The sequence below is a fragment of the Aethalodelphis obliquidens genome, unplaced genomic scaffold (assembly GCF_003676395.1).
Source record: "Aethalodelphis obliquidens isolate GAN/ISIS:26980383/991018 unplaced genomic scaffold, ASM367639v1 scaffold8, whole genome shotgun sequence".
Taxonomy (NCBI): Eukaryota; Metazoa; Chordata; class Mammalia; order Artiodactyla; family Delphinidae; genus Aethalodelphis; species Aethalodelphis obliquidens.
The window spans coordinates 56,551,522-56,579,000 of NW_020837952.1; the positions used below are offsets into that span (position 1 = coordinate 56,551,522).

Sequence of the window (27,479 nt, forward strand, 5' to 3'; positions counted from 1 at the left end):
TGATTTGCATAATTTGATGAGGACTTTGGTTTTCAATCTAGAACCTGAACGACTCTCAGTAGAAGCCCTCTTTTTTCATTCCAGCCTCTCATTCCACAGATACATTGAGGGACATAGGAAGTGGGCAGCCATGTATTTAATTTGAGGATGGGAGCCTTGCTGCCCTAAGAAATGCTTCACAACTAAAAATCCTGGTTTTCAAATACCGGGTGCCATGTTAGAAGGTCTTCAGTGGCCAGGGGCTCTACCTTCATCCCCTTTGCCTGTGGGATTTTGTTCTGAATAGGATTACTCTCTTTTAGGCCTGAGAATACAGGTTGTTTCTGTTAGAGACGTTTTGTTTAAGCAGTCATTTACAGTTTTCCCTCTTAAAGGACTTTTATTACTCCAGTCACAAAAGAAATTATTCAGTAAACTTGCCAGCATTTTTAGTACATTCACGTTGTCTAGTCTGCTGTGGCTTTCTTTTTGTTATTTACAAATTAACAATAAGACCAAATTACAAGATAGTTCAGGAGACTGTTGAGGAAGCAACTGAGTGAAAGGTACTAGCCCACTCAGGGAACCACCAAGATTTAATGAAGTTAATTGGGAATTAAATGTTTCTGCTCCATGACTGATGATTCTGACCTTTCATACTGAGGGCCTCTTTGTGTGTGTGATCAAATGCAGCTGACATAAAATTTACCATCTTAACCAATTTTAAGTGTATGGATCAGTCGCATTAAGTACATTCACATTGTTGTGCTGTCATCACTAACATCTGTCCACAAAGTAACTACCACTTCTCTCCTCCTTCCACTGAGGGTTTTTTTGACCTTCAAACTAAGTACCTTAACACTTGCAAGAATAATAAAATTGATCTGACCAATACCATCAGAACACAAATAGAATCTTTACCCGGAGAACGCACACGTGCACAAAGCCCCATCACCTCCTGCCCCCACAAGGTCCCTGCCACAGTTCCACTCACCTTCTACGTAGAAACAAAAGTGGAACTGATGACTGGTGCCTTGTTCAGTGGAGAAACTAGTTTGTCCCATTAAGAAACAAGCAGAAGCCTACATCCGCCACCTTTGCACTGAAAACTAACTGCCCTCATAGTAACGGCTATGCGGTGAGCTTGATGATGGCGTCTTCTGCTAGGCTTCTTTCCCATTGGGGAGCCACATCTTTACACTATGAAAACAAGCAGATGAAAGTGCTACGTGGATGAGTTCCTCATTGTATCCACACAGAGAATAATGACTAGTTTAAATGGGCTCCTTTCCAAATAACATGCACTAGCATCAAACTCCTTTTCTTCACTCCTAATACAAACCGGCTTGGGTTACAAGGAGATGGTAAGAGAGAAAATACTAGCATGCAAACATTATGTTTTAGAAAATCTGCTATTGACCTTCTATTTGTAGGGTAAAAACACTAGCTGACCATATATTTTTCCAGTTACTTCTAATTCAGTGCAACGAATAAAGTAAGAATGAAAACATAGATGTAATAACTAAAGCGTAGTACTTTTTTAGGCTAACAGATAACATATCAAAATAACTATAGTTAAAGAGGAATAGTTAGGGTTCAAAAAGGTAAACTCTTGGTTTTGCATTTTCAGTCAGTACTTATGCAACTCAGGAAGTTGAAATAAAATAAATTACTTGATTCTGAGGTTACATATTTCATTTCTCTAGTGCTCACTAAAAGGAGGAAACAATGATTCATGGATGAATCCCCTTGCCAAACAGTTTTCAAATATGGGATTGCTGGTAAGTTTTACTTTTTCATATGTGTAATGTATCCCAACTTTTACATTTAGTACAAATTTTAAGACCACTGCCACATATAGTACAAAAGTACAGATTTAGAAACTGGTTAAGCAGTGTTCCTGATTTGGATTAGGCAGTATTTGTTCTCTATTCTTTTTTTCTTAACGAAATACTCCAGTATTTAAAGGGTACAGCTTTTATATTTTTAGTCCTTGTATCCTTTTCCTTAGGCAGTTAGGGAAGAAAAAGCCAAGTACTTAAAATTTCTATAATTTTTGCTGAGTACTGTAGCAGTTTTAATATTATAATTTTTAAAAAGACAGCAACTGCAGAATAACTAGGGAAACTATTTGTGATTAATTATATAGGCAGTTCTTGTAGAATTTCTAATTTTTTGATCTCTTGGGAACATTATGGGGACACCCTGTCCTGGTTGCCAAAAGACAAATGACTTGGCTGCACATTTCAAGATCTGATGACTTGACAAGTCACAAGAAGAAGTTGTCATCATTTGGCTGCCGCTCTTGGAATTTGATCCTGAGCCGACTGGAACTTGAGCACAGGGGTTTAATTCTCCAAGCAGCTGTTTAGCTGTTCCTCTGCCCATAGATTTACTGAAGCTAATTTGATGTGAAAATCGAATTTAGGAATATAGACACCAACAGCAATCAAAATTAGTCAGATTTTTGTGTTTAATATTTATTACTTTATTTGGCTGCACCAGGTCTTACTTGCGGCTTGCGGAATTTTTAGTTGCGGCATGCGGGCTCTAGTTCCCTGACCAGGGATCGAACCCGGGTCCCCTGCATTGGGGGCGCAGAGTCTTAACCACTGGACCACCTGGGAAGTCCCAAAATTAGTCATATTAAAAATGTTACTGGGGGCTTCCCTGGTGGCAAGTGGTTGAGAGTCCGCCTGCCGATGCAGGGGACACGGGTTCGTGCCCCAATCCGGGAGGATCCCACATGCCACGGAGTGGCTGGGCCCGTGAACCATGGCCGCTGAGCCTGCGCGTCCGGAGCCTGTGCTCCGCAACGGGAGAGGCCCGCGTAATGCAAAAAAAAAAAAAAAAAAAAAAAAAGGAAAAAAAAATGTTACTGGGACTTCCCTGTGGGGGAAGGGAAGTGGTTAAGATCCACTGCCAACGCAGGGCACACAGGTTCGAGTCCTGGTCTGGGTGCCGCAGAGCAACTAAGCCCATGCGCCACAACTACTGAGCCTGTCTGTGCTCTAGAGCCCACGAGCCACAACTACTGAAGCCCATGGGCCTAGAGCCAGTGCTCCGCAACGAAGAGTAGCCCCCACTCGCCACAACTAGAGAAAGCCCGCGTGCAGCAACAAAGATGCAGTGCAGCCAAAAATAGATAAATAAATAAATAAATATATATATATATATATATATATATATATAAAAAAATGTTACTGTCTTGGGACTTCCCGGGCGGTCCAGTGATTAGGATTTCACATTTCCACTGCAGGGGACACGAGTTCAATCCCTGGTCAGGGAACTAAGATCCCTCATGCCACGCAGCCAAAAAAAAAAGTTATTGTCTTCATTCCAGTTTAAGGTTCATTTCCAAGGACCTTGTATAGTCCTAGTAGTAAAGTAAGGTGTGGCTCACACATGAATAATGCCATTTCTCCTCTGATTCAGACGTTTAATTCAAGCCTTTAATCTTCCTTCACTCTTCTTTATTTTCAGAGTCAAACTGAAGATAATCCAAGTAGCAAAATGGATTTGTCTGTAGGTGTGTATCCCTCCACTAATACGAATGGAATATGTTGTTCATGACACCCTGTTGGGATCCCCTGCTCACTTTGAGTTGGGATGGGTGCAGTTCCTAGACATATTCCACACTCGCTCTGGGGAAGGCACCGTGCTTGACGTAAATGAGTAGTTTGTGCCACGTATAAAAACTTGAGACTTGGAGGCCACTGGGCAGCTGGGGAGACCGTGTGTTCCACATAAAGGAGTCAGCCTTTGCTCGGCCGTTCGCACTTGTTGTCGTGGACGAGTGTAGGCTCAGCTTTGCCAGGTCCTCCAGTGTTTTCAAGAGAGGCCAGAAATTCAGATATGCATTGACATCCTGATTTTTTTTTTAACGTCTTTATTGGAGTATAGTTGCTTTACAATGGTGTGTTAGTTTCTGCTGTTATAACAGAGTGAATCTGCTATACATATACATATAGCCCCATATCTCCACCCTCTTGCGTCTCCCTCCCACCCTCCCTATCCCACCCCTCTAGGTAGTCACGAAGCACTGAGCTGATCTCCCTGCGCTATGTGGCCGCTAGCTGTGTCTTTTACGTTTGGTAGTGTATATGTGTCCATGCCAGTCTCTCACTTCGTCCCAGCTTACCCTTCCCCCTCCCCCTGTCCTCAAGTCTATTCTCTATATCTGCATCTTTATTCCTGTCCTGGACATCCTGATTTTTAAATAGTGGAAGCTAATCTGGATTTTTAAAAATGCTGTGTGTGGCCAAATAAAATATGTCTGTGGCCCTGCCAGAGTCAGCTCTCAGGTGGCCAGGTCTGTCTGCACTGGGATGTCCCATTATTGATCAACCCCCTCCTCTGCAAGTAGAGCAGATGCAGCATCAGACCTTCATCTGTGGGACCTTCACAGTGATGCTGTCGCTCACCTGAAGGAACTTAAGAAGAATCAAACCGGGAAGAAAAGGAAACAATCCTAGGAGATAAGGGAAATAACCCCTGATCTGTGATACTCCTAAATATGAGAGCAGCTAAAAAATGAGCTTCATGTCACTGTACCATAGCAAATTTATAGATATGTGAAAGAAAGCGGGAATAGCCATTGCACCTGGGAAATTACATTGTACCAGTAACATGGCACACCGTCTCCTGCGTTCAGCATGAAGTTCTAAGTTTTAGGGCAACAACCATGCCTCTTTGCTCTTTTTATTCCTCATAATCTTGTTTCAAAACCCCAGCTGTTTGTCTAGCAGATGCTAAAATATTAACAAGAGACACATCCTCTCACTGAGGACATTTGAATATATGAGCAAGATATGTTCATCAAACATATCAATACCCGGTCTAAGAATTAGATTAGTTAGAGATTTTTTTACTAGGTTAGCCCTTAGGCTCTCTTTTCAGTCTTCCATAGAAAACCGGCTACAGCTAATATATGTTGTGGGGTTTGGGGGGGATTGTTTGGTTTTGGTTTGTTTTTAAGGCATCCATATGTGTTCCAGGAAGGACCACCAGCGGCCTGAACCAGTAAAAAGCTCTTCTGGTCTTACACCTGCACCTCAGGGAGCGTAGTGGGACAGGTCACTCTTGGTCATGAGGGAGACATCGATTGTTAACATCCTCACTCCTTCTGTGTTACTTTTCAGGGAGCCTTCCAGATAAAAAATTTGATGTGGACAAGCGAGCAATGAATCTCGGGGATTTTAATGATATCATGAGGAAGGATCGATCTGGGTTCCGTCCACCTAATTCCAAAGACATGGGAACCACAGATAGTGGGCCTTATTTTGAGAAGGTGAGTTGAATCCTTGGTTTAAGATAATAATTCATGAGAACCACTTTGGTTCCCACTTGTCTTTTGATAATTAATTCCAGAAGGAAGCATAGAATTACTGAACTGAATGAGCGAGCAAAGCACAAACGTCACCTACTTTTGAATGGTGACATGAAAATAGCTGTTGTTGGCAGGTGATTAGGCAGCAGCTAGAACCATCTGTCTTTAGAATGTGAGTATTGTGAACAAGGTCTAAGTTTTGGGGAATTTATGAAGTTTGGAGGGGGGAAGTGATCTATTTATAGTGGGGGAAACGCACACTCAAAACACGTAGAAGAAATCCTAGAGGCAAATTTATTCTGAATTCTTTTTTCTGCTGTTGTGCAATTTACAAAAATAAATTTTTGGATCTTGTGCAAATAGTCTGTGTCTCCTAAGGCCTTGCCTTCTAGCTTTGTCGAGATGATCCAAAACTTTCTCCTTTGCTATTTCTAAGAGAGCTCTTTTGTCTTCTTTCTCCATTTCCATAATGATCTGTTTTTAGTTATGATGGTATACTTTTCAAATTCTCAACTACCTGCTTTAAACAAGTCATTTATACCTATCTGTTGGGATTTTTAACATTTCTAATGGAGGAGGTCATTCCTTGATTCAGAATACCAATTTGCAGTGTTCCTGGTCTTCAGAAGGCAGTTAAAACCAGAGTGTTTAGATCTGGCACATTTTTGACACCACAGTGCTGATCCAGACAGCAACATATCCGCAAGAAGACTACCGTGGCTTCTGTTTCGGCAGCCACGTAGTTAGAGCAATCAATACTAGATGCATGAAAATGAAGTGTCTGGCAATTTTTATCTTAGTGCAATGGACAGAATGTGTTAACTAACTTAGGATAAGAATCTATAGGAAAGAGGATGACAGATGGTGTCTGTTGGGCAAAGTATCATGACTATTGTCAGATCCAAATTCTATCCTCGTTTACTGCTGATACACTCTAACCTTGTTTATTCCTGGTGTTTCTCTTTTCCCTTCTTGCATTCTGTTGCTTCACTAACCAACACTCACTGTGATTGGCTAACTACTACTACTTTTCAGCTGACTTTGCCTTTCTCCAATCAAGATGGGTGCCTTGGGGATGAGGCTCCCTGCTCTCCCTTCTCCCCTTCTCCCAGCTACAAGCTGTCTCCCTCTGGTTCCACACTACCCAACGTCAGCCTTGGAGCAATCGGCACAGGGCTCAACCCCCAAAACTTCGCTGCTAGACAAGTAAGGAGGCCTCTCAAATTTATAACTGCTTGGCTGTGGCCTCGCCTTGGCCCTGGTCTGCAGTTTATTGCATCATTTGTCTGTCTTGGGAAATTTGTTGATTACTGAATGCACAGAATGATATTAAGTATAGGCTTTAGCTCTTTCAGCCCATAGAACCCATCTCTCTTCATGTTTCTCAACATGGGTTTTATTTTAAATATGTTTCTTTTGTCTTCCCATTTTTGGTCATAAGTTTACGTTTAATAGTTAACTAATGACTGGCTTAGGAAAATGTTAAAGAAGCTTACAGGTACCTTCTATCATCTAATTTAGCATCATATTTGCCATTTTTGAACGTTTGATTGAATGGCAAGACTACTTTTGAGGTCTTTTCAATCTAATAAAATTGCTAATTAGAAAACAGCAGCAAAACTAGTAAGATTAAATATTGGAGGGTTACAGCATCTTAAGAATCCAGTGTCCTTAAGTATCATATTACCCAGAGAAAGGTAACTTACATGTTAGATAAGGAAGCTTTAAGAAGACCGATATTGCCCAGCGTTTGATTCAGCCTGGAGCAGTGCCTTTCCTGGGGTTGGATCTGTCAGTCCTCCAAGGAAGGGCTGTGCAGCAGAAACAGGACTGGCAGGGCTGGCCTGATCATGCCGCCTCGCCTTTACAGGCCCAGGCGGACACAGCAGGCCTCTGTCTGTCACCTTGCAGTAGCTCTGTTGTAGTTTTTGTGGAGAAAACCAGGAATTTGGGGACAATTCCTTTGTGACAGTGGCTCCAGTGATACTTTCCTGGCCTTAGCTCCATGACTACTTACTTGTCCTTCTGCTTTCATCTCTGAATGTCACAGAAGGACATTTAATTATTAGTTGCGTCCATTCTGTTTGCACGTGATGACTTTTCACATAGAAATGAAAGGATGGTATAAAACACCTCTTACGCTATAGTCCTCAAGACGCATATAGATCGTTCATATGCTTTCTAATTGTTGCCTTAGCACATTTTAAAAATGGACTATATTATATCCATGTGTTCAGATTGCTTAACTCTGGATTGAGAGTTATAGGTAGTTTTTTGTTTTCTTCCTTGATATTTCGCTCTTTTTCCTAATGTTTCCACAGAGGACATGACTGCGTATTATATAAACAGAGAAGAAACAATTATATCCATTTTGGTGGGGAGGAGGGCTCTTTTGGGTTGAGATATATCAAATGTAAGATAGTCTTAATACTCTTGGTTAATGGTGATCATAAATATTCTCCCAGGATCACCTGATTATCAGATACTTATAGTACATAAACTTTAGTATAAGTGACCAGCCAAACTAGCTGTGCACTGGACTCTAAAAAAAGGTCATTTCTCTTCATTTTTTTGATCTGTGGATTGCTACAAAGTCCATTGTGAACCAAGTTGATTATACATGTTCTATCCAAATATGGTTATGGTTTTTTCACACTATTTTCATGCAGAGTTAACATACTTCATAATTTCAAAATAAAATTTGAGGGTTTTTCCCAAATTACAGAAGATTTCAATTAGCTTGATAACCTTGTTTTTAATCTATATACCTTTCTAAGTTAAACATTGTAGTTGAGGCAAATATCACCAATAATTATTAGGCTCAGATCATCATTAAAGCCTCACATACAACAGTGAAGCTTTAGAAATAGCCAAATAAGCCACCATTTTTATATATATATATATGCTTTTGATGCTGGTTCTCCTAATCTCTAAATATAGTTTTTTAAAAAAAGACTGGATTGGGCTTCCCTGGTGGCACAGTGGTTGGGAGTCCGCCTGCTGATGCAGGGGACACAGGTTCATGCCGCGGTCTGGGAAGATCCCACATGCCACGGAGCGGCTGGGCCCATGAGCCATGGCCGCTGAGCCTGCGCGTCCGGAGCCTGTGCTCTGCAATGGGAGAGGCCACAACGGTGAGAGGCCCGCGTACTGCAAAAAAAAAAAAGACTGGATTTGTATGTTTACCATTAAATACATTACTGTGCAAAATAGCTGCTTCTGAGCCAAGAAGATGACCAACTTGTGATGCCAAAGGTTCCATATTAAAAAATAGAGAAGATGGGAATTCCCTGGTTGGCTTAGTGTTTAGAATTCTGGGCTTTCACTGCCATGGCCCAGGTTCCATCCCTGGTCAGGGAACTGAGATCTCACCAGGCACATGCCACAGCCAAAAAATAAAATAGCAAGATTTAACAGTAAATAATAAAAATGATCTAAAAAGGGTTTTATTTTTTTAAAAAAGGTATTTTTTGATAAACTTATGTTGACTTATCTTTTTTATTATCTGTATCAGGTATATCCAAGTGTTTGGTATGGCTTTAGAGACACTTGATAATGAAAACCTAAAACCTTTGGTGGGAGTGGGATGGACTCTTTCTCCTAGGAATAGGAAAGTAGGGCTTGATTTTACAAAAACCAAAAAAGGTAAATTCTTTGTAATACCTCTTACCAGAAAGAGAGGTTGAAATTTAAAACGACCCATACAGAGCAGTTTGGAGCCCTACAAAACATAGGTTCTGGCAAGGACTTCAGCTGTCAGAAACCCCACCATCCAGGAGCCATCCATGAATAATTAACATCTAATAACAAGGTCATTACTTTGATAGTAAAGTGTGAGAATGATCTCAGTGGAATAGTCTTAGCAAAATAAATGTTTCCTATTTTCCTGGGAAGAATTAGTAGCTAAGCTCCAGACTACCAGGATCTCAGAAAAGTTAGAACTGAGCCATTTCACCTCAGAATGACAAGTTTGATTAGTAAGACAGGAGAGGCAGAGACATTAGAGTTTCTAGAACTAAAGGTCTTTTCATGTTTAAACAGTCCTTTGGGAGATTTAAAATTCATGGTGGATCTTTGATTTTCTTTTATGAGATGTACACAGATTTTAATTGCCATTTCTACTTTATATTCATAATCATTTTTATTTTCAATACTTTTAAGTTCATTAATTCCCCTGAAGCAGTCCCTTAATCTATTTTGAATCATTAAGCCATCAAAATATCTTTGGTGCTCTAGAACTTAAGGACAAAATTCTTCTTTAAAATTGCCTTAATCCCCACGATTCCAGGGATAAGATGGTGGTGGTGACCTCAGCTCAGAGCACACAGACTTGGTATGAGCAGTGGTGTAGCTGTCTTCACTGACGGTGTTCAGTGGGACGTTTGTTTTCAAGTGTGTGAAATTGGTGGGTCATGGATGTTTGCAAATGATGTGCTCATCCTACAGACCAGGGCTTGATTGAGTTTCTGGGAGTACAAAGAGGGAAATATTAAGCTGGTGGTGGAAGTACAGGATGGAAGATAACTGTAATATGATTTGATGATGGATCCTATCAAAGAGTTTTCAAGTGTTTTGAGAATGTAGAGGTGGGCTCAGTGAATCTGAATGTGCAATGAGGAAAGTTTGGGAGAAGACTTTGTTGATGAGTTTGACCTCTGAGCTGGGCCTTGAAGAGGCCAAGTGAAGATGGTATAGAAAACTACGTCGGGCAGCGTCAAGTATCAAATATGATTTCTTTGCTTCTCTGCTAGAAACAAGTCAGAAAGGAAGGGCCATCATATACAGCCCAGCTTTTTATAGCTCTTTGGTTGGAGCAGTCTAGAACTGCTTCAATGAGTTGATCATCCAGAAATCAGGGAGCTAAGCTTGTTTTTTCACTAGACTGATAGTCATACATTTGAATGAGAAGTTACAGGTGAGTAATGTTTTGTTTTGGTAGCCCTGGAATGATTTTTCACTTTTTCCCTTTCTTCCTTTTTTATCTCACTCCGTGGTTGATTCACATTTCCTCGTCTAGTAAAGAAGGGACCAAGCAGACCCAGGACAGGGAAGGGTGCTCGGATTTGGAGTAGGGTCCTCAGGGAGCTAGGCTCACAGTTGGGTGGCACTGGTTTTACGATTGAATCAACCAATTCAGAAAGTCATATCATAGTATTGTTTTACAACTGATATTATTCACAAGCCTGCATTTTTACTCAGTTGCTTTTTAAGGTGCGTCTCAGGTTATATAGTTTGAGAATAAATTCGGTAAACCCAATCTTAAAAAAGAAAGTAGTTAAATAAATGTTATACTGCCTGTACCTTTCAATAACAGCAACAACAAAGTAGTGTTTTTTCTAACATTTGACTAAGTTTAATGCTTTTGGTTTATAGAATGCATCAGACTGCAGGGGTGGTGATGATATGCCCATGATTGGATTTGAATACTTTTCTGAGCATTCTGAGATCAGGAACTTTTTTCAGTTGTAAAATTCTGTGATTCCACGGAACACGGGATATGATTCTTCTGAGGGAGAGAAAACCTGAACTGTTTCTTATTTGTGTTTTCTTATGTTAACAAAAAGCCTCACCGTCGCTGTTCCGTTGACAGGGTGGCAATCATGGTTTGTTTGGAAATAGCACAGCACAATCGAGAGGCGTGCACACCCCCGTGCAGCCACTGAATTCTTCTCCTAATCTCCGGGCGCAAGTGCCTCCCCAGTTCATTTCCCCCCAGGTAAGCCGTTCATGGATCCACAATTCATAAGTAAAAGTCCAGGTGGTTACTAGTTGTCAACTGACTGGTTTTGTGGGCGTAAAAGGAATAACAGTTACCCATCTAAAATGGGAAAAATCCAGATGCCAGGGATCAAGATTTTTAGAACAAGATGGCAAATCTCGTTTGTTTTTTTTATTGTATCGTGCATACAAAGTAGATGTTTTTACATGAAAAGCATTATGATTATATTCCTTTTAGATCTCCTGTATATTTTCCCAATGCTATATTGATTTTTAAACTGTGTATAATTAAAACTACTGTGTAAATTCCGATGCGTCAACATTCAGAAGTTGGTTGCCCTCAAGGCTTCACAGGGTAATTGCCAGGTTCTGGGTTATTCTGAAAAGTTTTGAGGAGATACATACTAAAACACTGACTGGGTGTTCTAGGGGGCGTTCAAGAACTAATGAAGCGGCAGAGACTTATTCACAGAGCAACTTTGTGTAGGACACGGTCTTTTGGGTACCATGGAAACCCTTTAGGACCCTCTATTAGCAGGAGATTGGACGAGTTGTTCAGGGGTATAGGTGAGAGATTTGTGCCAGTCTACCACATACTGCCTCTCATACACCTTTGTGGGAAACAGGTCTGAGGAGCAAAGTAAAAGCTGATAAGCCCAAGTAAAGATTCAGTGTGTGAATCAAGATCAAGAGCTTTGAGTCTGTCCCATCGTATAAGAGGGGGTGGGATACTTATTAGATCCAGCCAACAGGTTGTGAAGGGTCAGGTTTTGTTGTTTGTTTTTTGATACATCTTGTAAGACAGAAGCTTAAAATGTTTATTTGAAACCATAATCTATAGATTTCAAATCCTGCTTTGGACGTTGAGTCTGTCTATCTTGGTAGAGGAAGGAATGTTGATCGTGCCCCTGCCCCCATCTTCACGGTCCTGTCTGGAGTCCTCTTAGGTCTCTCTTCTTCCCCTTCCCTTTCTCTTGAGTTCCACTCATCCTTCAAGTCCCAGGTAGACAGAGCTGTTCCTGACTTCCCCAGCCCTTTACAGTGGCAGTGTCTTGCCTTTTGGAGCACTTGCCAACATGCCTTGCCATCAGGCCAACAGCCGTCCATGGTTATCGAACGTCTGCAGTGTTTCAGGTTGTGTGTTGGCAGTGCATGGTTGAAGAAAACACTGCCTCCCCCATCGCTGCCTCCTGGAGTTGTGGCGGTGATGGCAGAGTAGTCGGTAGATAGCGTGCTGCATGGAAAAGCTTAACAGAGTTTGGGGAGCAGGGTGGGACCTCACACTAGCAGTGACATTTAAGCTGGGTCTTGAAGAACGAGTCAGAGTTCGCTGGGCACAGCCAGATGAAAGGTGCCTTCCAGGAGGCAGGAGCAGCTTGTGCAGGGGGCAGTAATATCTGGAAGGACACGGCACGTTTGGGGAAATGTGGTTAGTGTGAGTAGTTAGTTTGAGCTTGTAGAAGTGTAGGTATGCTGTCTAGAATGGAATAGGAAGAAGATAGTCAGGAAGTTTGGGGCCAAATTTGGAACGGTTTTGTTTGCCTTGCTAAGTAGTTTGGACTTTGTCCTTTGGTCACCATGGTTTGTAACATTATCTTGGCCGCTACTTAAAAACACAGTTTCTGGGTCTTCCTCAATCTACTGAGACACAGAGTCTTGGGTGTTGGGGCCTCACCACCCCCAGGGGATTTTTACATGCTCCCTAGAGTCTGGCTGCTCCTGCTAAAGATAATATAGTGTTAGGCAAGATTTCTCAACTGAGTGGCAGTATAGGAAAATTTAAGTTTTGGAAAAATAACACCATGATATAGACGACATGTTTGAATGACAGAATCACTAGAGCAAAGGAGATCAGTTATGAAGCTAGTGCAGGAGTCCAGATAAGATAGTAGCAGTCAGGGGGACTTCCCTGGTGGCTCAGTGGTTAAGACTCCATACTTCCAATGCAGGGGGCCCGGGTTCGATCCCTAGTCAGGGAACTAGATCCCACATGCATACTGCAACTAAGAGTTCGCATGCCACAACTAAGGAGCCCACAAGCCACAACTAAGACCTGTCGCAAATAAATGAATGAATGAATGAAACACAGAATGAAATTAAAAAAAGATAGTGGCAGTGGGAATTAAGACCTCCTTGTGAAGGTCACTGGTGATCTTTGTGTTGTGGAATACAGTGATCTGTTCCCCAGTTTTTACTCATGTATCAGCATTTGACACAGTGGATCACTCCCTCCTTTTTGAAATAATTCATTTGGCTTTCAGACACCTTCTATATTGGTTCTCCACCTGCCTTTTCTTGTCTTTCTGCTTTACAAGTTCTTCCTCACTTCCCCAGTGTTTAAACATCAGAGTACCCCAGTCTCAATATCTGAACCTCTTCTCACCACCTACATCCACTTTTAGGTGATCTCACCCAGTGGAATGACTTTAAAATACTGACAGTTCCAAAACTGTGACTTCACCCCAGATCTCTCTTCTGAACCCCAAAGACTTCTGGCCATCTTTAGTAGGATGCCTTATAGGCATCTGAAGTGAACACGCCCAAAACAGAACTTCCTGTTTCATCCCACTCTCCCCTCAAAACATCCTCTTCCTCTAGGCACCTGGCAGTCTCATCCTGCAGGTGCTCAGGCCAGAGCTGGTTGTGAGTTCTCACAGCGCACAACCAATCCAGCAACAAATCCTCCCTTCAAAACTTCATCCAGCGTCCGACCATTTCCTACTGTGACCATGGTCTCCTGACTGGTCCCCCCGCTTCATCCCATACTTGCTCCCTCGAGTCTTGTTTTCTGCCCCGAGTTCACACCGATCCTCTAAGACCGCACTGTCCAGTGTAGCCATTAGCCGCATGAGCACTTGAAATGTGACTTGTGGAATGGAAGAACTGAATTTTGGTTTCAATGAATTTAAATAGCCACACCAGATTAGCGCCTACCGTATGGACAGTGCAAATGTGGGACATTTCTGTCAACACAGAAAGTCAAGGTAAATCATGTTACTGCTTTACCGGGACCCCTCTCCTGGCTCCCTCTCTCACTGAGAATACAAAGCCAGCTCTTCACTGTGGTCTTTGGGGCTCTTGGTGACCTCCCTGCCCCCCACACTTGCCGCTCTCCTGTTCATCCAGACCTCTCCAGCCAGCTGGCCCCAGTGCACGGAACATACTCCCAGAATGCTCTTCTCCCAGATTGGCACATGGCTCCGTCTTTATTTCCTTCAGAGCTCTGCTTCAGTCCTACCTTATCAGGGAGGCTGTCCCAGGCTGTGTATAGTACACCACCACCACCGTTACTCACCCCCACCCCACCCCCAGGAGGGTAATAAGCTTCACAGCGGCAGGATCTGTGGCTGCTCTGGGTTGCTGCATCCTGAACATCGACAACTGTGCAGGGCATGTATTTTAAGTTCAGTAAGTATATGTCAAGTCACAGGAGGATGCATTTCAGAATGATCTAGAAAGTAGAATTGTTAGGAAAGCACAGTGAACTTAGTCTGAGAGACTTAGGGTCTCCAAATCTCTTTATGACCAAAGTATCTGCTCTACTTGGAAAGGAAAAGTACTTGCGTTCTCCTACATTTTTGAAATGTGTTTATTTAGCAAAACATGGTTAACATAAAAATTCTTTCTTTTAAAAAAATTTATTTATTTATTTTTATTTGGCTGTGCCGGGTCTTTAGTTGCAGCATGCGGGATCTTTGTTGCATATGTGAGCTTTTAGTTGCGGCATGCATGCAGGATCTATCTCCCCCACCAGGGATTGAACCCAGACCCCCTGCATTGGGAGCACGGAGTCTTAATCGCTGGACCACCAGGGAAGTCCCAGAAAAAAATTCTTCCCAAAACTACCCTCCCACCCCACTGGACGCAAGGACAAGAATTATTTTTACGTAATCCCCTATCCAGACTTTGTTCGTACACAGGCATGCTTTTCACATAACTGCATTCATGGTCACAGCAGCCTGCTATTTTCATTAACATTGGGTCATAACATTTTCTGGTTACTAATATAGTCTTCAAGTTGATCATTCTTAATGAACAAAGCAGAATGTTCCATCAGGTAGACTTGATTTGATTTCCCTTTCCCAATTATTGGATATTGTTTCTAATTTTCCACTGTCATAAGTAACGCTGTAGAGAAATTCTTTATACATAGATCTTTGCCCACATTATTTCTAAATTTAGTTGCCCAGAATGAAATTTCTGGGTCAAAGCACATGAACATTTAAAATTCTTTTTTTTTTCTTTTTTAAATCCATTCCCCAGACCTTCTTTTATTTTATTTTTATAAATTTATTTATTTATTTATTGGCTGCGTTGGGTTTTTGTTGCTGCGCGTGGACTTTCTCTAGTTGCGGTGAGCGGGGGCTACTCTTTGTTGCCATGCATGGGCTTCTCATTGCGGTGGCTTCTCTTGTTGCGGAGCACGGGCTCTAGGCGCGCAGGCTCAGTAGTTGTGGCACACAGGATCATTAGTTGTGGCTCACGGGCTCTAGAGCGCAGGCTCAGTAGTTGAGGTGTGCAGGCTTAGTTGCTCCGCGGCATGTGGGATCTTCCTGGACCAGGGCTCAAATCTGTGTCCCCTGCATTGGCAGGTGGATTCTTAACCACTGCACCACCAGGGAAATCCCTGAACATTTAAAATTCTTAACGAGTGACTTCCCTGGTGGTACAGTGGTTGAGAATCAGCCTGCCAATGCAGGGGACACGAGTTCGAGTACTGGTCCGGGAAGATCCCACATGCCGCGGAGCAACTAAGCCCGTTTGCCACCACTACTGAGCCCATGTGCCTAGAGCTCATGCTCCGCCACAAGAGAAGCCACTGCAATGAGAAGCTCATGAACCTCAATGAAGAGTAGCCCCCACTCGCCGCAACTAGAAAAAGCCCGTGCACAGCAACGAAGACCCAATGCAGCCCAAAATAAATAAATAAATTTATAAAATTCTTGATGAATATTACCAAATTTTACATCCATTTTAACCGCTTTTTAGGGACAGTCAGTAATGTAAACATAGGAAGAAGATATTGAAACTCATCTTTAAGATTTGTTACAAATGTTCCATACCATGGTTTTTTTCTACCTTGCCTTTTTCTTCCTGTTACTCAAATGTTCAGAAAGTAACATATTCTAGAGGTGTTTGTCTTGCTTTTATTTTTATTTATTTTTTAATAAAGAGACCTTTTTTTTTTTTTTTTTTTTTTTTACTTTTATTTATTTTTGGCTGCATTGGGTCTTCATTGCTGCTCACAGGCTTTCTCTAGTTGCGGCGAGCAGGGGCTACTCTTCGTTGTGGTGTGCGGGCTTCTCATTGCAGTGGCTTCTCCTGTTGTGGAGCACGGGCTCTAGGCGCACAGGCTTCAGTAGTTGTGGCGCATGGGCTTAGTTGCTGTGCAGCATGTGGATCTTCCCGGACCAGGGATCAAACCCATGTCCCCTGCATTGGCAGGAGGATTCTTATCCACTGCGCCACCAGGGAAGTCTGTCTTGCTTTTAAATTGCTGTCATTTTACACTTGTAACGCTTCATTAAATGCCATATTCACTCCCAACTAGAGCTTCACTTTCTCCAGCCCAGCTGGAGATTGAAAGGATTTTAAGCCAGAATAATTAATTCCCTGCCATGGGAATGTGCAAGCCTGCACTTTAATTACTCTGCAACCCAGGTATGAATAGTCATTTGCCAGGAGCCCAGTGAAGCATCTGTCTGGTCCTTTGTATTCACTGGAGGAGGACAGTACATGTGAATCTGAAGAAGGGAGAAGTTGAGGGCTTCCCTGGTGGTGCAGTGGTTGGGAGTCTGCCTGTTGATGCAGGGGACATGGGTTCGAGCCCTGATCTGGGAGGGTCCCACGTGCTGCGGAGCAACTGGGCCCGTGAGCCACAACTACTGAGCCTGCACGTCTGGAGCCTGTGCTGCGCTACGAGAGAGGCCAAGATAGTGAGAGGCCCGCGCACCGCGATGAAGAGTGGCCCCCGCTTGCCACAACTGGAGAAAGCCCTCGCACAGAAACGAAGACCCAACACAGCCAAAAAAATAAATAAATAAACAAGCCAATAAAAAAATTTTTTTTGAAATAAATTTTAAAAAAAAGAAGAGAGAAGTTGAGCAGTGCTAGGTAGGAAGTCCTCAAAGTACAACCTTGATAGTCTTTATAACTGTCAATTTATAGAACATATGAGATGCTGACATTTAAATTAAAGAATAAAAATACGTTGTGTTAGCATTTCTTTAAGGTCTTTCTGTATCTGTCTATCTGTAAATAATATGTTTCATGTTCCCTTTTTTGAACTTTATGTAATGAAATCATACAGTATGTAGCCTTCTCTGACTTTTTTACTTGATAATGCTTGTAAGATTTTCCCATGTTGATTTAGGCAGTTGTGGTTCATACTGTATTCTACTATATGAATATACTATCCTTCATTTACCTTTTCTACCCTACTATCGATAGACATTTGGGTTGTTTCCAGATTTTTGCTATTATGAGCAGTGCTGCTGTGAATATTCCTCTATTTGTCTCCTAGGATGAATTTCTCTAGGGTACTGCTGGGTCATGGGCATGTTTTACTTTGAATGGTGGTTTCTTTAGCTAGTTTTGAGTAGTAGGAATAGTAAGGAAGGTGGTGGGATCATGGGCTCGTGGCAAGGGGTAACATACATTCTCAAGACTGAAGAGAAACGGTAATCAGGAGACGAGCTGATTTGTCCAGTAGGTCTTTTAAAACTGAAAGAGGGGGCTTCCCTGGTGGCACAGTGGTTAAGAATCCGCCTGCCAATGCAGGGGACACAGGTTCAAGCCCTGGCTGGGGAAGATCCCACATGCCGCAGAGCAACTAAGCCTGTGCGCCACAACTACTGAGCCTGAGCTCTAGAGCCCACAAGCCACAACTACTGAACCCACGTGCCACAACTGCTGAAGCCTCCTGCGCCCCTAGAGCCCGTGCTCTGCAACAAAAGAAGCCATGACAATGAGAAGACCGCGCACCGCAACGAAGAGTAGCCCCCGCCCGCCACAACTAGAGAAAGCCCACGCACAGCAACAAAGACCCAACACAGCCAAAAATAAATAAATAAATAAATTTATTTTTAAAAACTGAAAGAGGGCTTCCCTGGTGGCACAGTGGTTAAGAATCCGCCTGCCAATGCAGGGGACTCAGATTCGAGCCCTGGTCCGGGAACATCCCACATGCCGCAGAGCAACTAAGCCCATGCGCCACAACTACTGAGCCTGCGCTCTAGAGCCCACGAGCCACAACTACTGAAGCCTGTGAGCCACAACTCCTGAAGCCCGCACGCCTAGAGCCGCAACAAGAGAAGCCACTGCAATGAGAAGCCACGCACAGCAACGAAGACCCAATGCAGCCAAAAATAAATAAATAAGTAAGTTAAATTTAAAAAAAAATAAAACTGAAAGAAGGGAGGAGAAATGACAGTTCAGACAATGGCTCTTTATTTTGGAGGCCAGTAGGTTGGGAAAGAAAATAAGCAAAGGAGATTTCCCATGAATCATAGATGAAAGCTTTGGAAAGGAAATCAGAAACACGCTGATCAGTACAGACAGCCTGGAGCGACACTGTCCAGTAGAAATGTAACACAAGCCACATAATGGGATTTAAAGTTTTTAGTAGCCCCATTTAAAAGATAGAGGGCTTCCCTGGTGGCGCAGTGGTTGAGAGTCCGCCTGCCGATGCAGGGGACGCGGGTTCGTGCCCCGGCCAGGGAGGATCCCACATGCCGCGGAGCGGCTGGGCCCGTGAGCCAAGGCCGCTGAGCCTGCGCGTCCGGAGCCTGTGCTCCGCAATGGGAGAGGCCACAACAGTGAGAGGCCCGCGTAATGCAAAAAAAAAAAAAAAAAAAGATAAAAAGAAACTGGTAAAGTTAATTTAATAATATATATTCTTTAAACCAATATATCTAAATTATCATTTCAACCTTTACTCCGTGTTTTTAAATTATATTAAAATTTTTACTTTCCTTTTTTTAATACCAAGTCTTTGAAATCTGGTGTGTATTTTACACTTAAAACACATCTCGGGACTTCCCTGGCAGTCCAGTGGTTGGGACTCCACACTTCCACTGCAGGAGGGCATGGGTTCGATCCCTGGTTGGGGAACTAAGATCCTGCATGCCACGTGCTGCGGCCAAAAAAAAAAAAAAAAACAACCCACATCTCCACTTAGGTTAGCCATGTTTCAGCTGCTCAGGAGCCACATGAGGCTAGTAGTTAACATACCAGATGGCACAGGCCTGCAAACAGAGTTATTGTATTCGTTTCTTTTCTAGAAACTGCCACAGCAAATGACCACAAACTGGGTAGCTTAAAACAACAGACATTTATTCTCTTACAAGTTCTGGAGGCTAGACATCTGATAGCAAGGTGTCATCAGGGTTGGTTCCTACTGCAGGCTCCAGAGGAGAGTCTGCTCCGTGCCGCTCTCCTAGTTTCTGGTGGCTGCTGGCAGGGCTTGGTGTTCCTTGACATGTAAATGCGTCACTCCCATCGCCACCTCCATATTCACGTGGCATCCTTCCCTGTGTGTCTCTGGACTTTCTCTTCATCTAAGGACACCAGTCATTGGATTAGGGCCCACTGTAATCCATTATGTCCTCATCTGAAACTTGATTATGTCTACAAAGATCCTACTTTTGAATAAGGTCACATTTCTGAGATCACAGTTGGGCATGAATTTGGGGGGTGGGGGACACAGTTCAACCTGGTATAGTTGCTAAACCAAATGAATTTAAGATTCACACTGTGAAGGTAAGAAATACGATTTCATGAGTCACTGAGGTATGGTCTAAGACTCTGGTTTAGAATATGGTGTGATAGCGTAGGATATATCTCCACTCGTAGCTTCCTTCCCTGTCCCCGACCGCTCCCACCCCCCACCAAACAAAAAAAAGAAAAAAACCTTTTAATACAGTGAGGTTAGAACCATTATATCAGAGACAATAAGTTAAGCCACACTGGTGACCATTTGGGTGAACTCAAAGGAGAGATGAAGAAGAAGAATTATTTGAGATGAGTTGTGGAAAGTGTGTCCCTCATGCTGGACATAAAACTCGTGCAGCGGTAAAGTGCACAGTAATGGTGTGCCTGCTTTGAGGTCCTATCTGCTAGGGGTCTGTTAAAATAGAAAATCAAATAAGGTGGGTTTTTGTTTTGTTTCGTTTTTTTAAGTCAGTTTATCTTTTTTTTTTTAATTAAAGTATAGTTGATTTACAATGTTGTGTTAGTTTCAGGTGTACAGCAAAGTGGTTCGGTTATATATATCTATATATCTGTTCTTTTTCAGATTCTTTTCCATTATAGGTTATTACAAGATATTGAATATAGTTCCCCATGCTATAAAGTAGGTCCTTGTTGTTTATCTGTTTTTTATATAGTAGCGTCAAACAAGTTTTTTAATTGGTTGGCAACACTCAGCATCTCGCAGAGAGTAGAGAGGAAGCAGCTGGGAAAACTATTACTTTAAATCAAAATACTTTCCAAAATGAGAGAATTGATAGTTTAAATGCAAGTGCCTGAGATCTTGGAAGAAAATGAGTTGGTGAGCCAAGTATAGGAAACTTGAACTTAGATGTTTTTAGACTAGAAAGTGTCAAAGAAAAGATAGGCAGATATTCTTGAGAATGTAGCAGAGACGGTGACTCAAAAGTATTAGGAAGCTGAAGAATTTAACTTTGACTGTGATGCTAAAGAAAGGTAACATGGGAAGACCCCATGGCCTTCTGATGAAAGCTTTCTGATGACTCACGTTTTATAGGGTCATTTTTAAAAGATGGAAAGTAAGGGTATGCAAGCAAGGGTGAATGTGTGAGAGTCATGCTGGGAGATTAAAACACAAAATAAGTTGAGGCTTGTAAAAAGTGTCTTAGAGCTTGGTTTGGTGCAATGTGGTGACTGGAAAGGAATCATAGCTTTGGGCTCTTCATATAATGCTGACTGATTAAGTGGAAAGAAAATTTTTACTGCTTTTGTCTTCTCTGTTAAGAATAAGGGTGTTCAACCGAAAGGGTTTAAGATGCATTAAATCCTATAGCAGAGAAAGAATTTGTGGAAAGAATTGCAGAGCCCTGACTGTGATCTTTGAAGAATGCTTGGGGTCTTCAAGGAGGAGCGTTTAATACTGACAACCCCTCTTTCCTGCCCAAATCCTGAATTTTTAAGACAAAAAGAGGAAGGCTTCCAGGGGCCTAAACGTCCCCTTCACTACCGAGAAAGCTGATACTGGAGAATGTGAGCTTCCTAATACTGAATTCCAAACTTACCCCCTAGTAACTGGAATAGGGCAGTCCTCCCTGTGGGCTTGCTGCCAGGATGTAAGGGAAAGAGGCCCAGAGTGTTATGATAAAGGTGGATGCCCCTCTGTGTGGAGCCTCAGGTCAGCAGTGGGAAAGAAGCACCCCTCCCCTAAAATGAAGTAAGGAGAATGGGGGAATTTTTTTTTTTTTCTAATTTTGAAAGAACAAGGAAAGTGGCTTAAAGACTGATGAACTTGGTGCCAATTCCAAGCAAGATTCTAGAAAAGATTATCAAAAACATGGTTTCTGAGCACCTGTACTAGGAATCGAGAATCGTAGTTTGCTAACATATTTGAACTTAACTCATTTTCTTCACTGATTGGTAAAAAAATTTTGGATTATAGGAACGATAAAGTTGTTGTATCTCTATTTTGACAAGTCATTAGACAAGCTGTCTAAAACAGTTGTGTTGATTAGAAATGAATGACTATTCCTGGACTTAGACCAGTTTCAGGTTGGAAGGACGTTTTTAGTGGCACGTGACTAAATTTATCTTCAGCTCTGTCAAGTTCAACATTCCTGTCAGTCACCAGATGGAGAAACTCAAACTGGGAATAAGTGAAATAATAGGTAGAAAATAACTTGGTGGGGTGACTGTTAGTAAGTTAAAATATGAGAGGTTCATTCATCTAATAGGTGTTTATCGACCATCTGCTATGTGCCATGCATATAAAGATAAATGTAAAGTCCTAAGGATCAAAACATAAATTAATAAAATTTTTAAACCCAGCTGCTTAAAAAAATTACATGGGGGAGTAAAACGCCCCATGTAATTTTAATCTGATGCCCTATCTACAATTTTAATATTGTAGATTTTAATTGACAGTAGGCTTAATGTGTGAGTTAGGAGTTATGATATGATCATCAGAGAAGTTGAGATTGTAGGGACCGTTAAAAGCATGGCTTTTAGAAGAATAGTTAGTGATGGCCAGGTCTACCCAGTATTAGACAACGTTGGGAAATGGCTTTTCTGTCCTGGGCTCTGTGTTGAGAAATTGAATGAGATACAGGTGAGAGAACTGATCATATGTAGCCTGGAGATGAGATGCAGGGGAGCTGTAATCATTGTCTGGACATCTGAAGAACCATCCTGTGAAATAATATGAACATGTACGGAGTGCATTTCTAAGCATTTGACACGGACTAACTCGTAAAATCCTCAAACAACCGTTTTGGAGATAAGGAAAGTGAGGCTTAGAAAGGTTTAGTAAGTCACTTGCTCTGAGTCCTATACCTTAGAAAAGGCAGGTCCACATGGTCTGCCTCTAGAACTAGGCTTCTGACCACAATGCTATTTACCACTCATGGAAGAGGGAGTAAGTTTGTTCTCCATGGCACTCACTGATTCAGTGGGTTCCGTGGATGTTTTTACAGCACATTTCCAGTAATAACTTCTCAGACAAAAGTTGTATTATCATTAATTTTTTTCTTGATATTTTCTAGATTGTAAAATTCATAATTTTTCGTGTAGAAAAATTTGGAAGTCTAAAAAGAGAATTAAAAAGTTCCTGTAATTTCACCACTCAAAGACAACCATTGTTAACACTTTGGTGTATTTCTCTCAATCGTTCAATATTTTTCATAAATATTTTTCAAGGAAAAAATTGGCAGTGCTTGCTTTAGCTCTAATAAGATTCATGTCACGGAAAAATAAAAATTTTATTTTGATAAATTCTGAAAGTTCCTTCTTTTGGCTAGGTTTCTGCCTCAATGCTCAAGCAGTTTCCCAACAGTGGCCTGAATCCAGGTCTTTTCAATGTGGGGCCCCAGTTATCTCCTCAACAAATTGCCATGCTGAGCCAGCTTCCACAGATTCCCCAGTTTCAGTTGGTAAGTAGCAGATTTTCCTCCTATAGCTAAAAAGGTTACTTGCTTTTTTTTCTTTTTTTTTTTTCTCTTTAGCTTTTATTTGCTTCATTTCATGCAAACTGTTGAGTGTGCTTAAGGGTTGATATATCAGCTCAACTGCAGGTAAATGTGACCCGTAGACTGGGAACTCGGTGGTGCTTCCTTCACGGGCACTTAATTCATTCACAGTTTTCCCAGTAAGTCTGTCTTAAGGAAACTTGCGTCCTCTCTTTCTCCCCTGCTTTGTAGGCGTGTCAGCTGCTCCTGCAGCAGCAGCAACAGCAGCAGTTGTTACAGAACCAGAGGAAGCTTTCTCAAGCCGTGCGCCAGCAGCAGGAGCAGCAGGTACGTGGCACTGGAAGGGTCCCCCTGGTGCTCCACGGGAGGAATGCGTCTCTGCTTAACCTCTTCGATGGCAAACATGACTCAAATGCCGCCTTTCCCCGTGAGGTTCAGGGTGTCTCACGTGTCCGTTTTCCCTTGCGCCTGCTCGCCTCCAGCTGGCTCGAATGGTGAGCGCCCTGCAGCAGCAGCAGCAGCAGCAGAGGCAGCCCAGCATGAAACATTCGCCGTCTCATCCCGTTGGGCCCAAGCCGCATCTGGACAACATGGTCCCCAACGCTCTAAATGTGGGGCTCCCAGACCTTCAAACCAAAGGGCCAATACCTGGATATGGTTCTGGTAAGCTGTGAAGTAATGAAAACTGCCTGTTGAAAAATACCTGCCAGTCATGTTCTCAGCCTGGGGGTTGGACCTACATTACGCTGTTTTCACAACAGTTGTGCAGGGTAGGTGAATATTTGTATCCCTCTCTTTCAGGTGAGATATCTGAGTTATTGATATCCTAGGGTCTCAGTGGTTTCCTGAAGCTCACCACACAGTAAATAACAGAGACAGGCCTCCACCTTCTCTGGGTCCAAAGCAGTCTTTTATTACTTGTGAGTGGCAATCAGCTCTCCTACCACCAGGAATTTTTTCAAGCCAGTTAAATGTTTGTACCTGCTGTGACTGCTACACACGTCTGAGGTTATAATCTAATAAATTATGTACAAGTTGAGGCGTTTAGCTCTCCAGATAAAATTACCTTCTCTTGAAAAAATGGGGAACTGATATTAAAATTATAAGGCAAACTGATAAAATTCTTCTGATATTAGTATCTCATCTGATTTAAATAGAATTAGCACAAGTAAAGTTATACCTTTGACATTCATCAAGAATTTGTTGGCAGGCAAATCGTAGCTCTTTCAGAACTGGGGAACATGTTGTAAGCAGAGTCCAATCAGTGAGGCAGCAGTGATTTAAAAATAAAATGAAAAAGGTACCACACCCCACAGCGTTTTTCTTCTCAGACTGACAACATTTAGATTTTCTTTCAGTAAAGACCATACTGTTCTCTGCAAACTCAAAAACAAGAGTTTGGGGAGACTTGAAATCCATACTCCCAGGTGACAAAGTGACCCTGGACAAATGGCCCTGCTCTTTGTGCTCTGTGAGGTGCCCACTGCCCCCTGGGGAGGCCACATCCAGAGAAGAGCAGAGAGTTCAAGGACTCCTTGATCCTGGATAGTTGTAAGGGAATTAATTTACAGATCCTCAAGTTCTACCAACTGTACTTAAAAATGATTGCCTGAGAACTGACTTTTAAATTCAAAATAAACTTTCTTCCATATGACATAAAAGAAGGGCAGATTCTCCACCATCCCATATCCTATTAGAGCATGCTTCTCTGAGGTTCCAGGCAAGGAGGAAGCCTCCCTTGATGACCAATGATGGTGCCATTACCCCTGGGTTTCCGGTCTTCACCTTCTGAATCGTGTCTTCTGTTACAGATGAAGCTTGACATAAGAGCCTGGGTGTGTTGGTGTGTGTTCAGTTGTTCTGAATTTAGACACTGTACATGATAGTGAAGTGGGGCAACTGTGCTTCTTTTATATCCACTTTAGTCAAAGGGTGCGTAGTTCTTGAAAAGGAATCCAGTCGTATAAAGCAAAGAGAGCATCTGGAGGCCACAAGTGGCTTTTCCACTTGTTTTAAGAACACAGTTCTTTTCAGGCCTTCTCAGTACTCGTCCTGAGGGTATGTCTTAGTTGAAAAGAAAAGCACCTTTGAGCAGCTTGAGCAGTATAGTTTAGTGAGACTGACTCTTTGAAACAGACATTTTCACAGCGAACCAGGTAAAGCCTGTGGATAAACTTTTATGTGATTTCCTTTAGACTGGGTATGCACTGGTCAATTAGTTGTTAAAAACCTAAAATCATGATGTATTTATTTCAATGACAGTCTTTATAACATCTTTACTATCTGCTGCCCCCTATTAAAAAGTAAAATTATGTGTTGGCTACAAATCTGTTAATTTTTAGCAGTGTATACCTCTCTTATTTATTAAATATATAGAAAAATTTTATCATGATGTCTTATTAGATTAATCGTGTTGTTTGTGATTATTATACTTAACTATTCCTAATGACTAAAGGATCAGAGTTCAGTATATATACATATGTACATTTACTGAAGAAATTTCATGGGTTGTTTTTTTTTAAAATCATATTCCTGTTTCATAAGTAACTTAAAAAGTTAGTTCTGCATTATAATCCAAATTAAATAAGGAGGAAGAACATATTGACTTATTTATATCTGCTCACTTATTAAACAATGGATAAATTAATTTTATTAGGTCTTTATATTAATTGTGATCTGACCACTTATAATCTGCCTTACAAGATGCATTTTGCAGTTTATTTCACAGTTACAATTCTCCTTAATTCATATTACCACATTTCTTGGAATTGAAAAATTGGGACTGAAAACAAGTCTGATTTGGCTGACTATTTTGAATAAATTGAATCTATAGCTGTAAGATTTTGATGAAAATATAGTTAAAGCATTTACACAGGTTAAAATTTTTTCAAAAAAGATTATATGGCAAAGCTGTAATAAAATGAATGAATATACATGAGTATAAATGGTGCTGAGTATAGCAAACTAAAAAAAAAATACCTGTAGGTTAAAGACTAGCAAGAATAATTAAGTTTCTTAATAAATATTGATAAAGCCTCTACTGGTATATTTTCTCAGAATTAAAAAGTTGAATGACTTTCATGACTGCTTAACGGGTTACCCTTAGCTATTTTTGTTTGTTTTTTTTTTAATATTTATTTTTTTGTCTGCTTTGGGTGTTCATTGTGGAGCACGGGCTTCCCTCTAGTTGCAGCGTGGAGACTTCTCTCTAGTTGTGGCATGAGGGTTTTCTCTTCTCTAGTTGTGGTGCGTGGGCTCCAGGGCTCGTGAGCTCTGTAGTTTGCAGCACGCAGGCTCTCTAGTTGAGGTGCGCGAGCTCAGTAGTTGTGGCACGCAGGCTTAGTTGCCCCGCGGCATGTGGGATCTTAGTTCCCTAACCAGGGATCAAATCCGCATCCCCTGCATTGGAAGGCGGATTCTTTACCACTGGATCACCAGGGAAATCCCCCTAGCTGATTGTTTTTGTAAAGTAGATGGTTTCTAATTTTCTGCTTTTAGCAAAATGGAAAATATACCTAATTGAATTGTCATGTGATAATGACCTGTCTAAAAATTAGTATTTATACTAAATATATACTAAATACTAAAAGTAGTTTTAGTATTTGTTTTATTGAGCAGGTGGGGGGGAGGAAATATACCTAAAAAGGAATGTAAAATAACTGATGTAATTACAAGACTCCTCCTTTTCCCATCGCCTTATTTGTGTAAGATATCTTAGTGCTTTATCAAGACTACAAAAATTTTTTAAATAGGAATAGTGTGAACTAAATCTCATTCTAGTATTAAGTCATAGTCACTCACAAATATCTGAACCAATGGAGAAGCAAAGTCACTCATCAGGAAGGGCATGTCCAATAAAATTTTATGTTTAAAATTTATCAAAATATGTAATATTTCTGTGTATGGTATATCCAGTGAAAAGTAGAGTTATGAATAGTAGAGATTATTAAAATAGCAGAAGAATAACTATATCTTTCCTGGTATTATGGTGTGTCAATATCACATGTGCATGTGGACATGGATTAGAACAGTTGTATTAAAGGGGCAACTGTGGATGATTTGTTTCTTTTATAATTTATTCTTTATTATAATTATTATTTTTTTAACATCTTTATTGGAGTGTAATTGCTTTACAATGGTGTGTTAGTTTCTGCTTTATAACAAAGTGAATCAGCTATACATACACATATATCCCCATATCTCCTCCCTATCCCACCCCTCTAGAGGGTCACAAAGCACCGAGCTGATCTCCCTGTGCTATGCGGCCGCTTCCCACTAGCTAG

At 41.5% G+C, this 27,479-nt stretch overlaps 1 protein-coding gene across 12 annotated transcripts in view; it reads left to right on the plus strand.

The window, feature by feature from the left end:
* The window catches only part of TNRC6B (trinucleotide repeat containing adaptor 6B), a 261,927-nt gene that overhangs the window by 205,880 nt on the left and 28,568 nt on the right, over nt 1–27,479 (plus strand). For 6 of the 12 annotated variants that reach the window (XM_027107723.1, XM_027107726.1, XM_027107722.1 and 3 more), the window contains 8 exons: nt 1,686–1,760; nt 3,463–3,508; nt 5,121–5,269; nt 6,344–6,514; nt 10,899–11,024; nt 23,029–23,160; nt 23,428–23,523; nt 23,679–23,859. In XM_027107723.1, the coding sequence (XP_026963524.1) occupies nt 1,686–1,760; nt 3,463–3,508; nt 5,121–5,269; nt 6,344–6,514; nt 10,899–11,024; nt 23,029–23,160; nt 23,428–23,523; nt 23,679–23,859 (976 nt within the window). The remainder of the gene's footprint in view (nt 1–1,685; nt 1,761–3,462; nt 3,509–5,120; nt 5,270–6,343; nt 6,515–10,898; nt 11,025–23,028; nt 23,161–23,427; nt 23,524–23,678; nt 23,860–27,479) is intronic. The other 6 variants (XM_027107730.1, XM_027107728.1, XM_027107732.1 and 3 more) reach the window with 3 other exon arrangements.